A 15301-nucleotide genomic window follows, 5' to 3' on the forward strand; every position below is an offset into this window, starting at 1 on the left:
AGAGAGAGAGAGAGAGAGGCATGTGTTGGCGTCGCAGCTCCGAAGGATCCGATGTCACAACACAGACGCTCTCACATCCTGCTGACAGCGGCTCACTATCAGTTCCTCTTTCTGCGGCTCTATGCTGCTCTATGCTGCTCTATGACGGCCGGATGCACCGGCTCAGATCTCCGGCTGCAGCAGAACGAGCTCCAGGCAGCAGCAGATAAAACAAGAGATTTCTAGAGAAGTCTTTCTCCTTCAACATGAGCTCCTCCACGAGTCCATCTATTACTTTGATCAGGTTCATTCCTCTGACATTGAGTGTTTTAAAGAAGAGAGAAGGGGAGTACCTGATGTAAAACACTGTTTGAGTGACAGCCCTCCTGTCCAATCAGATGCACAGCTCTGGAGTTCTTCTTTGGCTGAAAAATTAAAAACCAACAAAAACCAGGTTACATTTAAACAAGCTTTAAAGGAAACGGCCTCATTTCCTCGGCCGGGATGAAATACAGTGTATTGAGCTGGTGTTTCATGAGGAGAGTGTTGGAATGAGCTCAGAGGTGCTGTCGGTTCAATTTAAACAGGATCATACAAACAACAACTTCCTGCTTCAAGGAGCTGGAAACTCAAGAATCCTCCTGTCGTCCAGTCGGTGCAGAAAAGATCCAGTTTCAGAGCCTCAGCTTCAAACAGGTGAAGTGAAGTCAGTTCACACAAATACTTCACAAGCCGAGTCTGGTTCTACTGCTGAGGTCGACTGTTTATCTGCAGCAACACGTCTGGAGCCACGTCAGGACCTCTGGAAGAACCTCCCAGCTCAGCCTGCTGGTTCCCTTTAATGGTGGGTGTGTGCGTGAGCGTGTGTGTGTGTGTGTGTGTGTGTGAGTGTGTGTGTGAGCATATGTATGTGTGTGTGTGTGTGTGTGTTTGTGAGCATGTGTGTGTGTGTGTGTGTGTGTGTCCAGTGTCAGTGGATCTTCTCTCTTGTGAGATCCCCTCTCACTCGATGTCACTTCCTGTTTAAAAAGCGCTCACATGCCATAAAAGGACATGTCAGTGTTCCTCATGTTGTTTCCTTCCAGCTGTGAATCAGCACTGGATCCCGACCGCAGCCGGAGACCGTTTGTTTGTGAGGACGCAGATAAGAAGACGTTTGTCTTCTGCATTATGAATAAAGAGGTTTAAACACAGAGAGCTGATCCTCCACCTGAAGAGGAGGAGTCACAACACTAATCACTGCACTGCCTGAGAAATGAGGAAGAGTTCACCACAGCCTGCAGCCAATCACAAACTAGAATGTGTCTAAATCAGTTTCAGACCTGAACTGAAGCTGTGACGTGTCCCTGACGTGTCCCTGACGTGTTACTGACGTGTCCCTGCCGTGTCCCTGACGTGTCCCTGACGTGTTCCTGACGTGTCCCTGACGTGTCCCTGACATGTTCCTGACGTGTCCCTGACGTGTTCCTGACGTGTCCCTGACGTGTTCCTGACGTGTCCCTGACGTGTCCCTGACGTGTGCCTGACGTGTCCCTGACGTGTCCCTGACGTGTCCCTGACGTGTTCCTGAAGTGTCCCTGACGTGTCCCTGACGTGTCCCTGACGTGTCCCTGACGTGTGCCTGACGTGTCCCTGACGTGTCCCTGACGTGTCCCTGACGTGTGCCTGACGTGTCCCTGACGTGTCCCTGACGTGTCCCTGACGTGTTCCTGAAGTGTCCCTGACGTGTTCCTGACGTGTCCCTGACGTGTTCCTGACGTGTCCCTGACGTGTCCCTGAAGTGTCCCTGAAGTGTCCCTGACGTGTCCCTGACGTGTGCCTGACGTGTCCCTGACGTGTGCCTGACGTGTCCCTGACGTGTCCCTGACGTGTCCCTGACGTGTGCCTGACGTGTCCCTGACGTGTCCCTGAAGTGTCCCTGACGTGTCCCTGACGTGTGCCTGACGTGTCCCTGACGTGTCCCTGACGTGTCCCTGAAGTGTCCCTGACGTGTCCCTGACGTGTCCCTGACGTGTCCCTGAAGTGTCCCTGACGTGTCCCTGACGTGCGCCTGCAGCCGTCAGATACTGAACATGTCTCGTCCTCCAGGCCGACCACACTCTGCTGGTCAGAACTTATAAACTTATCGTGTTAAAGCTGTTTCCTGTTGAGCAGCGGGGCTGAGACGTCGTGATGCTGCAGATGTTCAGATATCAACTCTCTGAATGTTAGAAGCTCTCACTGTAGCACCGGCCTGAGGAGCCTTCTGTCCACGAGCCTCTTAACAACAGCCAACTGATCTGTGACCTCATCATTTCATAAGAATAATAATAATAATAATAATAATAATAATAATAAGCATGTTCGTGACATCAGTTCGTCTTCAAGTCCAGAATCAACCACGACATCAAAATGCTCTGAGTGTTTCTGCTGGGTCACGAAGGAGAAAGGTGAAAACCAGAGAATCAGAAGACAGGAAGTGACCTGTTACCTCTGCTGCAGAGGTCATGTGATCTTGTTTGCATCACCTCAACCACCAACTCTCTTCACATCTACGTGTGTGTCCCCTGTTAGAAGCCCCCCCCCACTCACTCAGTGAATCAGTGGAGGATCCTCTGCTGTTCACACTGATCCTGGATTCAGACTTTATACAGGAGCTCAGGAGGAGGAGGAACTGAGTGTGATCCTCCAGAGAAGGTCCAGAGACCTGAGGAGCTCAGTCTGAAGCAGCTGATGAAGCGTCCCAGAGAAACGAGCTTCTGCTTCGTTCTGCTTCAACATTCACATGAAGTTTTGATCAACTTGATCCCAAACCAAAAAGTCAGAGTCGACGTTCCAGAGCACACCCTCACTCTTCTTCTATCATCCACCTCACTGTACCACCTGGCCGCTTGACCACCATGGCATCTAGAGCCTTCAGCCGCTCTGCCCCTCCTCTTGAACTCCTCTGGAACTCCTCTGGAACTCCTCTGCCCCTCCTCTGGAACTCCTCTGCCCCTCCTCATCAATTCCAAATCCCGTCTTTTTAAACTGGCACAACAGTCCCATTGTTTTCATTTGGACAAACTACATCATGTTTTATTCTCTGATCATATTATTGATCTTTTTAATACTTTGGATTTTTATCTTTTCCTGTTAGTGACCTTGAGTGCTGTGAAGGTGCCAACTAATGAAATGTGATTATGTATTATTGTTAAATGAATGTTTGTCAAAGATGGTTTCTGTTGTTTCCGGTCGTTCTTATCTCAATGATGTTGATTTTCCAGCTGTGGACTGACTCAGGATTGGTTGAGAGTGTGTGTGGGCGGGACCTTGATAACACGCCTCCACTGTTGGATCACGGCGGCTCAGACTCTGACTGTAAATTATGTCAAAAATGAAAGATGGCGGCGCCCGCACCATCTTTATTTACAGTGGTGTGTAGTTTTAAATCTAATTTTATACCTTGACCTGTGTAGAACTTCATGGACCTAAGAGAATGTTCCGGTCTTTGTTCCTCTCCTGGCTCATCATCCTCACTGGAGGTTCGTTTTTAGCAGCAACATGAGCCTCAGACAGTGGAGCTGCTCTGCCTCCAGCCCTGCACAGGAATTCAGCTGAGCATTCCTCTGGAATACCAGCGACAGACAGAGGAGAAGAGAGAGCGGCTCTATTCAGCCTCATGTCACTGGCAGCCGGAGCAGGAACTCAGAGCAGCCAATCCCAGTGGAGAAGAGGAATGTGAGCACGGAGGGATTCTCTGGCAGAAGGAAGATAACATCTCATCTCCAGTTTTAAACTGTTTTCAGCTCACAGGAAGTCGCCCGATGGCCGGAGTACATGAAGCTTTTTATATTTCATCAGATGTATTATTAAAGCACTGAAATACTCTCACAGACCACGGTCCAGACCAACATTCAGTACAGAAGAGGATTGAAGAAGTGAAAGCACTTAGTTTGGACTTTTGGACCAATCACAGGAAGCAGAGACAGAATTAAACAAGAGAAGAAGAAGAAGAAGAAGAAGAAGAAGAAGAAGAAGAAGAAGTCTTTACCTCCGATTATATAATGTTTGAACAACAAGGACGTTCATTTGGTGCATTTGAACTAGTGTGGAGTATTGTAGTACTGTGGAGTATTGTAGTAATGTGGAGTATTGTAGTACTGTGGAGTACTATGGGGTACTGTAGTCATGCTGTTACTATGGCAACCAAATGAAGCACTTCACTCATGTCCTCCATTCAAACAGAAAGACTACTACCCCCCCCCCCAACTGACAACAGGCCCTCGTCAGACGCCGTACACAAACCAATCAGAGTCCAGTCTAGGTAGACTCCGCCCACGTTTGTCAGAATTCTTTGGTCCTGAAGGTACAAAGTGAAACCAGAACTCACGGATCAGAGGAAACCACATGTGAAGCTTCAGATCAGAACCGGGTCTGGGTCTGGGTGAGGGGTTCTGGGAGTGAGGGTGAGACAACAACCGGACTGAGAGGTCCAGAACCGTCAAATCCAGCTAGCTGCTCTCTCATCGGGTCTTAAGAGAACAACAGGATCCAGTGAACGGATCCTGTTTAACTGAGAGTTCATTTAAAAGAGTTCATCTTGTAATAAAGATCTCAATGAGGAAACAAACTGGGTTTTTACTATTTTCACTGCTTTTTAATATAGCCTATAAATAGTGAATGTTAATGTAAAAATATTAATGATTAATCGAAAATCGATCGTTAATTCGCTCGACGATCGATTCAGACTATTTAATCGAATGCCCATCCCTAGTTTCTATATAAATATCTTGAGTTCTCATGATGGCAGCCGCTCAGTGGGACGTTGGTGTGGAACCGTCCCGTGTGGGGACAGAGGGGGTTCTGGGTTCTGGTGTCCAGGAAGCCCCGCCCCTCCTCTGCAGCCCCGCCTGTCCTCCGAGGCGGGGGCACTTCCTGGTCTCTATCAGCTGCAGCTCACAGATGTGTTTGCGAGGGGAAACGAGCTGTTTGTTTTCAGCAGCTCAGCAAACCACAGCGTGTGTGTGACAAAGAGTCGTGGAGCTGTCAGCCAATCAGCAGCAGCCGCTCACACTGGCATGTTGAACTGCAGCTGCAGGTGGAGCCGCTGACACGGGCCGGCCACCGGCTGCAGGCTACAACTAATGAGTTCTTGTGGCGGGGGAGCGGCTGCACATGTTGACTTGACCAAATATGGCTGAGTGAAAACACTACGGCTGGAATGAACAGTTCCTTAACTGGTGTGAGACCAGCGCTGCACTACCAGAGACCAGCAGCAGGGGGACTCACTTTCTAATCCCTCACACTCAGCACTGAAGCAACAACACAATACTAGGTTGTTCAGATTGACATCTGTACAACATGAATTATGTTTTTCAACTTGTACAACAACTGATTGACAGGTTTGGGTCGAGGTCAGAGGTCGAGGGAGCTGCTCCACGTTCACGAGGATCAGACTCTGACATTAAACACACAAACACACATTGAGATGCGTTCCTCCTCGTTACAGTCCAACACAGACACACACCTCAACTTCTGTTTGAGACGAGGACACACACACACACACACACACACACACACACACACACACACACACACACACACACACACACACACACACACACACACACACACACACACACACACACACACACACCTGGATCCAGAATGATTCCATCACTTTCTTTAAAGCAACCCTTTAACAGCGCCCCCTGCAGCCACACATGATGAACTCTGTGTCTGATGAAGTGTCTCAATGTGTTGTCCCTGACTGTGTCCTCCCACTGGATATTACCCATGATCCTCTGCTTCCTGAACCTGAAGAGCTGCTGCTGGAACAAATCCACCAAACTGTTCAGAATCCTTCATGTCTCAAAGTGTCCTGCTGAGCATTGACCTAAACTCTGGTTTTAATGTAGTGTGTGTGTGTGTGTGTGTGTCACTGACAGCAGCTTCAGTAAACGTGTCGCTCAACACATCACAGCAGGAATTCACACCCTGAGGCTGCGTTTACTTTCTGCTGCTGCACAACCTCACACTAAAGTTAACACACAAGTTAACACACCCTGAACCGGGTAGTGTCACTGCTGAAAACACGCAACTGTGCCAGAGAATTACACAACACGCACACACAACACAACAAACCTCGAATGAAAATACCAGACGCATTAACTTCCATGTTTCTAATGGAGCTTAGATACACAACTCCTCGGTTCTTTCAACTAACACACAGTGTGTGTGTGTGTGTGTGTGTGTGTAACTTTTCCTGCCTCCACATCGCCCTGTGGTGACGTCACAGTCTGTTCTCTAACATGGTGGAAAGTTTTCAGCCTGAGAGCAGCTCAGTGTGTTAGTGTGTCTGTGTGTGTCCTGTGTGGAGTTAGTGTGTCTGTGTGTGTCCTCTGTGTGTCCTCTGTGTGGTCCCTGTGTGTTCTGGGTTCTCCATGTTCTCACCTGTCAGTCTTTGTTCCAGATTCTCTCCTGGTTCCTTCGACTTTTTTCTCCGGACACAGTTCAACTGACTCTGATCAGACTCCTCCCACCAGAGAGGGGCGGGGTCGGTGTGGAGCTCACAGCAGCTGACTCCTCCTCCTCTCTCTCTCTCTCTATCTCTCTCTCTCTGTCTGTCTCTCTCTGTCTCTGTCTGTGTCTCTCTCTCTGTCTCTCCTCCTCTCGCTGTCTGTCTCTCTCTGTCTGTCTCTCGCTCTGTCTCTCTGTCGCTCTCTCTCTCTCTCTCCTCCGCTCTCTGTTTGTGTCTCTCTCTCTCTCTCTTTATCATGTCATTATAGAAATGTTGTTACAATAATCCTTTCACAATAAAACGTAATAAGTGTCTCATGTCTCTTCATCACCATGTCTTCTTCTTCTTCACTAACAATCTGTTTCAAACATTGTCTTTATTCTGGCTCCACCTGCTGGTGGACATGGGAGGTGGCAGGTCACAGTTCTCACAATTTATTTCATTTAAAAGTTGTCAAAGATTTTTCTGAATAAATGTCACATTATTATTTCTTAGTTTAACGTTTTTTTACCCGAGTGAAGTTTGTGTTTAATTAAACATTTGACGAATCTGATCAATAATGAAACAGAGAATTGAATCCATGTTTTCTCTTTGTGTTGTTTTGTTGTCGAGTGTGTTGATGTGCACTTCGGGGCAGGGCGACTAACGTGTGTTATATTACAGTTGATAACATCATGTGATAAACTGATTGTGATGGTTGTTGCTCTGCAGCTGAACTGGGATCTGCGTGTTTTGTTCCACATGTTCATATCAAACATGACAAACACCAACAGGTAAATAACAACAGGTGTGAAAACAAGTTTTATTCAAATGATCTGATTACTTGGTGAAAAAATAATCACAAGAGCAAAAACACAAGTTAAAGTTAATTTATTCAGAATCTACATGTTTGCACAAAGCGATAAAATTCATCTGCCTCATTCATTCATCATCATCATCATCATCATCATCATGGCTTCAGATCACGTGACCGAGCCCGACTGTACAATAAACAGGATTTCTGTACATTATTGGAGGAAAAGCTACGTGTTGAGGATTCTAACGTGTTCAAAGGCTTCTCGAGAACGACTCTGCTCCGCCCACCTACAGGAGCCAATCAGAGGCTGTAAAGAAAGATGGACGACATGACAGCTCCAAATACTGAAGCCAGAACATCTGGATCGCCCCCTGGTGCTCGGCTACAGTATAGCTCATAAACCATCTGCTCCATGTTAGCAGATGGTTTTGAAAAGACACCGACACACTTTAAGGCTGATGTTTTCTGCCCAATCAGCTGGGTTTATTTTATGTTGACAGATGCCACAATGGAATCAAACCGACGTCACTGTGAAACCGGAAGGAGACCCACCAACATGGAGCCGCTCAGTCGTCTGATGGATCGCAGCTCTTCTCCTTCTCCTTCAGAGGGAAACGCTGCGTTACACCTCAGCTGCATGTGAGAGAACAATCCAATGTTTCCTCAGACACACGGAAGCTGCTGAGGAACCTCCAGCACGTCAGAGTCGGGACCAGACTTCAAGAACAAAGTCGTATTATCACGAGAACAAAGAAAACAGTGTAGTGAATTCACATTCCTCATTTCAACACAGACAGATCTATACAATGAACTGGGCCTGTACATGTTACTACACATGTACTGGCATTGGAAAGACTAATTCATAGCAAATCACATCCAATACAATCATGTAATTCAAACCATCACCTGCTCTGGACAAACATTTAAAAAATAGAGACAAATATGACGATTAAGTTCAGTTACATTTCCTGGAGCGACAGAACAAAGGTTCTGTTTACTGAGATGGATTCCGTCTGTTGGAGAAAACAAACTAATTCCCACCGGACTCGGAATCAAGACGTGTGGAGAAAGAACTCGTTGATCCAAGTTTCTTCTCTTTCTTTAAGAAAGTAAAACAGGATTTTCCTTGATTTCTCAAAGAATAATTCATGACATTGATAAAAATAATCTGACATTTAAAGCACTGATATCTATGAAGGATGTGGTTTGGGTTCATTTAACTTGATTGACGGTCGTCAAGAGGTTCGAGCTCCACCGAGTGACTTTCTGTATTTTATAATCTACAGAACCAAAGAAAAGACAGAATATAGGAACTGGGCCGTCTGGGTTTCTGGTCCAACAGGAGCCACGGTGTAACAAGTGGGTCTCGTCCAGGATCCAGATCCAGTTTGTTTCTCACTCTTTTCTGTACTGAGAAAGGAACAGGCCTCTAGTAGGAGGTTGTCTTTGTCTTTATTCTTTCTAGAATAAAAACTATAACTGCAGAACTTTGTGGCCGTCTGTGTTTCTGGTTGCACAACAGGAGCCACGGTGTAACAGAACTAACACCGATGTTGTTTTATTAAACCTTGATGTGTGTGTATGTTCATGGGGGGGGAAGTACTATTTTAATCGATAAACACAGTTGAGGGCCCCCCCCCGTTAATCAGCAGGAGGCCTGAAGCCACGTTAATGTCCACTTCCTCTTCCTGTCGCCGGCTGCCAGCTGCCAGCAGGAAGTCCGCTTGTTTCACAAACATCTGCCTGAGCCGCTCCCGGATTAACAACGGTCCAGTTTTGCACAAATGCAAAAGGGAGCTCGTGTAAAAATGTCAACTTTAAAATTAAACTAGTTCTTACTGTCCGACAGTGTCACATGTGGCCAGCAGGGGCATGATGGGATGTCCAGCCGTCTCCACACTGCTCCGAGCTAATGAGGTTGAATTAATGATGAAGTGGGAGGGGCCTCTTCTGACCTGGACCGGTCTGGACTGAGGTCCCTTGGAGACGGACGCTCTCAGTTGCTGACGGCCGCCTCGGGGACGCTGGCGGGGATGCGAGGCATCTTCTTGGCTGGACTCGGGATGTGCTGCTGGAGAGGAAAACACACACCATGTATTCTTCTATATATTTGAGTTTTAAGAATGATGTATATGAAACATGACGTGATCAGGTTTCTTGGCACCGTACCTCTGTGGCTGCGTTGGAGCGGGCGAGGAGTTCGGGCTCAGCCGGCAGGTCGCGGTCCAGAGGAGAGCGGGCGTATTCCCTGCGGTGTTTGTCGTCCACGCGCGTCAGGTACCACGTCCCCGGGAACAGGTCGTCCACCGAGCCTCGGGGCACGTAGCTGGCTGTGAGGACAGAGTGGAAAGAGCTTTTAAAGAGTTGATGAGAAGTCCCGACAGGCCGGCTGGTGATTGGCTCTTTGTGAGTGGGACAGGAGCAGGGGGGTCGTTACCCAAGTGGTGCGTCTCCTCCCTCAGCTTCATGTTCTCAGAGAAGACGGCCGGTGAGACCTTCCTCCTGGAGTCCAGGCGCACCTTCAGGTCGCTCAGGCTCGACACCAGTTTGTCCAAAGTCGATCCTGGAACCAAACAAAACACAACACATCACATGGAGCAACAAACCAGTGTTAGTTTCTGCCATCGGATGATGTCTGTGTGACGACTCACCGGGGGTGTGGTCCTGTGTGACGCGGAGAGAATACAGAGTCGCAGCAAATCCTGAACCGTAGGAGAAGAGTCCGACCCTCTGTCCTGCGATCTGCGCCGGTGTGTGTCTGCAACACAAGACCACAAACTCACTGTCACACTGAGTCAATCAGACAGCATCTTGTACAAGGTGCACGAGGGGAGTGCACGAGAGGAGTGACAGAGACGTACTGTGCGAGGACAGAGGCCAGGCAGCCGTAGACGGAGGGCGTGTACATGTTTCCGTTCTGGTTGGAGATCATCAGCGAGGCCTTGGTCTTCCTCTCAAACAGATCGGCACTGGCCTTCATGAAGGCCTTCTCCACATCCCGGTCAAAGTAGGTTTCTTCTGGTCGAATATCTCTGTGGTTCAAACACACACAGCAACACAGAACTTCAGAATCCATCTTCAACACGACTGCTCCTGTGGTCAACAGGTTTGTTTCCTGGAAGGATGTAAAGTCCGTTTCTCTCTGACGTACCTGAAGGCGTCGAGGCCGGTGAAGGCTCCGGTCTCGGTGTTGGGGCTCGGGTGGCTCAGAAAGTCGTTCAGCATCAGTCTGGCCAACGACTTCTGCACCAGCTTACAGTACGGGGAGTGAAAGACCAGATAACCAAAGTCCTCCAGGCTGAAGCGGTTCTCCAAGCCCTCTGTCCAGAGGAGAACGAGAACACAGGTTACAGAGCGTCACCATGAGATCAGTGTTCATTGGTCTGTTCACACCGGACATCACACACATCCTGATCTCTGGTGATCGACTCGCTCCATATGCAGATAAACACACAGCTCACTTGAAACATCTGCTTACAGACGTGGATTCTCCTCATTTGAACCCATAATCAAATCCTCACTGGACACTGAGATGAGTCACCTAGAGGTCAGAGGTCGTGGGCTGAGTAGGTGGCCCTTCCTGTGGGGCTCGGGACAGACTCACTAATCAAAGGTCAGCAGCACGACTCAGAGCTGAAACAATCTGAAGTGTAGAGCTGGACGTGAAGTGATGCTTGTCTCATTTGATAATATGCTAATATTCATCTGGTCAGATAATGCACATGTTGACACATCAGGTGAAAGGCTCATCTGATCTGAACCTCATCACGCTCACTGACCTCAGGTCAACTTCTGAGCACAGCAACAACTAAACCCTCTCAGCTCATTAAGTTCTAATCCAACCAACATCTAACATCCAACATCTAACATCCAACATCCAACCACTGAACTCAACACATGGTGGCAGCACCTCTAGATACCTCTGCTGTTTCAGACATGGCCTCCAGAGGGACTCTACTCTCTCTCCAGAGGGACTCTACTCACTCTCCAGAGGGGACTCTCTACTCTACTCACTCTCCAGAGGGGACTCTCTCTACACTCTCTCTCCAGAGGGGACTCTCTACTCTACTCACTCTCCAGAGGGGAGACTCTATACTCTCTCCAGAGGGGACTCTCTCTACACTCTCTCCAGAGGGGACTCTCTCTACACTCTCTCTCCAGAGGGGACTCTCTACTCTACTCACTCTCCAGAGGGGAGACTCTATACTCTCTCCAGAGGGGACTCTCTCTACACTCTCTCTCCAGAGGGGACTCTCTCTACACTCTCTCTCCAGAGGGGACTCTCTCTACACTCTCTCTCCAGAGGGGACTCTCTCTACACTCTCTCTCCAGAGGGGACTCTCTCTACACTCTCTCTCCAGAGGGGACTCTCTCTACACTCTCTCTCCAGAGGGGACTCTCTCTACACTCTCTCTCCAGAGGGGACTCTCTCTACACTCTCTCTCCAGAGGGGACTCTCTACACTCTCTCTCCAGAGGGGACTCTCTACACTCTCTCTCCAGAGGGGACTCTCTCTACACTCTCTCTCCAGAGGGGACTCTCTACACTCTCTCTCCAGAGGGGACTCTCTCTACACTCTCTCTCCAGAGGGGACTCTCTACACTCTCTCTCCAGAGGGGACTCTCTCTACACTCTCTCTCCAGAGGGGACTCTCTCTACACTCTCTCTCCAGAGGGGACTCTCTACACTCTCTCTCCAGAGGGGACTCTCTCTACACACTCTCTCCAGAGGGGACTCTACACACTCCAGAGGGACCAATCAGCAGGCTGTGATAAGATGACACCCACCTCGCTGCCACTGGGCGTGGATCTTGTTGCGATACACGGAGTAGCAGCGGTCCAAGGCCCCCAGGTAGCACTCGATGGACAGCTTGCCGTCCACCACAGGATACTCAGACATCAGGTCAGGCTTGTAGAAGTCATACGCGTGCTGCATGTGAGTTCCTCGCAGACCTGCACCACAGACAATTATTTAAAATCAGGTTTATTGATCTTTTTTTTTTAATAGATACTGACAAATATCCACATATCCCTCTGTTGGTCTGAGCCCTTGATTAAATCAAAGACCAGTGACTTGATCAGGAGGGATGATGGGATCAGGGAGACACAGTGGGAGCTTATCAATGAGTCAACGAGCAGCGGTCAGGTCACTGACCTCGTTCACAGGCCAGAGGTGCGTTCGGTCCCACCAGCATGGCCACTGCACCAGCGCCCCCTGTGGGCCGTGCACTTCCTGTTGCGTAAACTGCGATGTCCCCCGCTACCACCAAAGCATAACGGCCTGCAGAGAGGAGACAGCAAGAAAATCTATTGACTCAGAGTATCAGCAGCAGAGAGGCAGCAGGCGCACACAGAACAGAACACACTGTCAACAACATGCTGACAAGTCAGGTTTTATTTCATTAATATGAAACATAACACTTTTCACTAATCGGCCTAAAAGACAAGTTCAACTTCTCAGTCTGAACGTTAACGTTTTAAATATCTGTCTTTACATTTCTGCAGATTCCTGATCAGAAAACCACTTCTGCTGCTTCCAGCCTCGGGTGAGGATTGGACATTTTTGGTTATGAAGAAGTAACTTGACCATTAGAAACTTTCACATTGAACATTGAATTACAGTTTCATGTTTTAGTCATTTTGAAGCAGAACTGTCAACATGAGCTGGTTCCAGCCTTTCCAGTGAGAGCAGTTAAAGAATTAGTTTGTTGTTTGGATGGAAGTTGGTAACAATAGCAGCGATAATATCTACAATAGAAAAATGATAATTTGATATAATAACATGCAGCTCTGGAAAAGACATGAAGATGAGCTGAGACGAGTTCTTGACTCACCGTCCCAGGAGCTGGACTCCACCCAGTTGACGGCGTTGAAGAGCGCGGCCGTGCCTCCGTAGCAGGCGTTGGTGGTGTCGATTCCCTCCACGTCCGTGTTCCCCGAGTCCTCGAACAGCTGCATGAGGGCCGTCTTCACGGACTTGGACTTGTCGATGATGGTCTCTGTGCCGACCTCCAGCCGACCCACGCTGTCGTAGGACAGGCCGTTCCTCTCCATCAGCCTCTGGACCACCGTCAGACACAAGGAGTTGATGTCCTCGCAGTCCGAGCAGAAGCCCATGCGAGCTTGGCCCAGGCCGATGGTGTACTTGCCGGCTGCCACGCCGTCGAACTGCTCCAGCTCGGCTTGGTCCACGTACTGGGACGGGAAGTACAGCTCCATGGAGATGATGCCCACGTCCTTGGGCCATGGTCCCATACAACTGGTCTCAGAGGTTCCAGGCATCTTGAATGGGCTGAGGAGGAGGAGGAGGAGGAGGAGGAGATTCACTATTATATCACGTCTGACAGCTGCGGGGTCACCCTAACACACACACACACTCTAACAGACACACACTCTAACAGACACATACACTCTAACAGACACACACACTCTAACAGACACACACTCTAACAGACACACACACTCTAACAGACACACACACTCTAACAGACACACACTCTAAGAGACACACACACACACTCTAACAGACACACACTCTAAGAGACACACACACACTCTAACAGACACACACTCTAAGAGACACACACACACTCTAACAGACACACACACGTAACACCTCCCAGACCTAAGCCGCTCTGAGAACATTAGAAGGTTAAAGGACGATGGGCTGAAGAACTCAGTGTCCATCACACATCAGCTTCCGGTTGGCTGCTCTCTTCTCTGGATAATGAGCTAGCATGTTTAGCTGGAGTCAGGCTGTAGCTAGCAGCAAGGTGACGGGGACGAGCTAACATCTGAGCTCCGGCCGTAGGAGTAGGACATGTAATACACGTGTTCACTTTACTGACACACACGTCGTTAGTTAACAACACACAGGGTACACTAGCTACGTTACACGTTATTCTGGACACGTTGCTACACAAACTGAGTTTGGTAAACAAACCTGTTAAAGATACGGGAGACAGAAACTGGGTGAAAGGGCACCGGGATTTACCGGAACTGAAGCCAGCCGGGACGGGGAACCGGAATCAGATCCCCGTTAGACGGACACACCGACACACGAGCAGTGACACCGACACACGAGCAGTGACACCGACATGAACACAAGCAGTCAGAGCTCTGAACAGCCTCGCAGCCACAGACCCGGACCACACACAGCGACGGACCAGCTTCCTGTGCAGCTCACTAGACTGCAGGCTGTCAGTTCTGTCAGCTGTTAGCACTGTTAGCACTGTTAGCTAACACCTCCAGGGCTCTACGCCCGTTAGATGAACAGCATGTTCTCACCTGTGAGGAGTGAAGAGCCGCTGATGAAGAGGAGCCGCTGATGAAGAGGAGCAGTTGATGAAGACGAGCCGCTGACTGACAGGTCTCCTCTGTGGTCGCTGCTCTCTGCGGCTCCTCTTGTTTTTATAAGACGGAGCCTCTCTCCCTGAACTACAGCACCTGGCCTCCTGACCAATCACAGCTCTCACTGCTAATGCGGCGCTACCAAGTCCCGCAGCGCGTCAGCCAATCAGAGCGAAGATACCGCAACACGCGCCAGAGCCCTAGCGGCGGGCCAATGGGGAGACATGTACGATGTCTGGTGAGAGAGCCGGAGCCAATCAGGTCGTGACGTTAGTTCCTGGCGCGGTAGTGGCACTGAGCAGCGTGTCCATGGCAACACGCATCCATTCATACACTCAGGTGAAAACCACCGAGGAAGAAAAGTTTCACTTCACTAAGAATAGAACCGCTCCGTTATATTTTATCAATATTATCTTGGTGAAAAGAGTAGAATCATCTTGAAGAACTTGTTAAAGTTATGCCCCAGACTCTGGATGGATCTGAGGGCTACTGGGAGATTATTATCATCACAGCACAACCTTTATGAATTGATCTAGAACTGAATGGATTGAACTGTGGAACTCACAGGTTTCTCTGGATTGTTTCTGAAGAACAGACGTGAGGAGAAAAGAGGAGAAACTCTCACTTTATTTCCTCTTTAGAGGCAAAACATCAAACAGCAGAAACTGGATCAAACAAACACAAAAACTAATTTCA

At 48.8% G+C, this 15301-nt stretch overlaps 2 protein-coding genes across 5 annotated transcripts in view; both read right to left on the reverse strand.

The window, feature by feature from the left end:
- tln1 (talin 1) overlaps positions 1-6607 on the reverse strand; it is a 37696-nt gene extending 31089 nt beyond the window's left edge. The window contains exons 1-2 of the mRNA XM_053411148.1: positions 6394-6607; positions 333-404 (exon numbers count right to left, since the gene is read on the reverse strand). The gene's annotated coding sequence lies outside the window, so the exon portion shown is untranslated. The remainder of the gene's footprint in view (positions 1-332; positions 405-6393) is intronic.
- A 707-nt stretch (positions 6608-7314) lies between these two features.
- hmgcs1 (3-hydroxy-3-methylglutaryl-CoA synthase 1 (soluble)) lies at positions 7315-14738 on the reverse strand. 4 transcript variants are annotated; one of them, XM_053411167.1, is made up of 10 exons: positions 14543-14738; positions 13090-13547; positions 12411-12536; positions 12044-12208; positions 10408-10576; positions 10118-10288; positions 9908-10014; positions 9694-9819; positions 9426-9586; positions 7315-9327 (listed from the first exon to the last, which is right to left on the reverse strand). In XM_053411167.1, exons 2-10 carry the CDS (start codon positions 13535-13537, stop codon positions 9253-9255), a joined length of 1548 nt encoding a protein of 515 aa, XP_053267142.1. In that variant the 5' UTR covers positions 13538-13547; positions 14543-14738; the 3' UTR covers positions 7315-9252. The 4 variants fall into 4 exon arrangements, with proteins under 4 accessions (XP_053267142.1, XP_053267145.1, XP_053267143.1 ...); XM_053411170.1 differs by lacking the exon at positions 14543-14738 and adding an exon at positions 14250-14516; XM_053411168.1 differs by lacking the exon at positions 14543-14738 and adding an exon at positions 14199-14515.
- Positions 14739-15301: the final 563 nt, after the last annotated feature.

Source organism: Pleuronectes platessa, chromosome 19, assembly GCF_947347685.1.
Source record: "Pleuronectes platessa chromosome 19, fPlePla1.1, whole genome shotgun sequence".
NCBI lineage: Eukaryota > Metazoa > Chordata > Actinopteri > Pleuronectiformes > Pleuronectidae > Pleuronectes > Pleuronectes platessa.

What these genes read in the sequence shown, in the direction of transcription:
- hmgcs1 (XM_053411166.1), bottom strand. Translation starts at nt 13,942, where the DNA reads ATGGACACTGAGTTCTTCAGCCCATCGTCCTTTAACCTTCTAATGTTC. An exon ending in CTGGCCTCTGTCCTCGCACA is followed by an intron (nt 10,015 to 10,117) that starts GTACGTCTCTGT and finishes CTTGTGTTGCAG; the next exon opens with ACACACACCGGCGCAGATCG. An exon ending in GGAGGAGACGCACCACTTGG is followed by an intron (nt 9,587 to 9,693) that starts GTAACGACCCCC and finishes CTGTCCTCACAG; the next exon opens with CCAGCTACGTGCCCCGAGGC.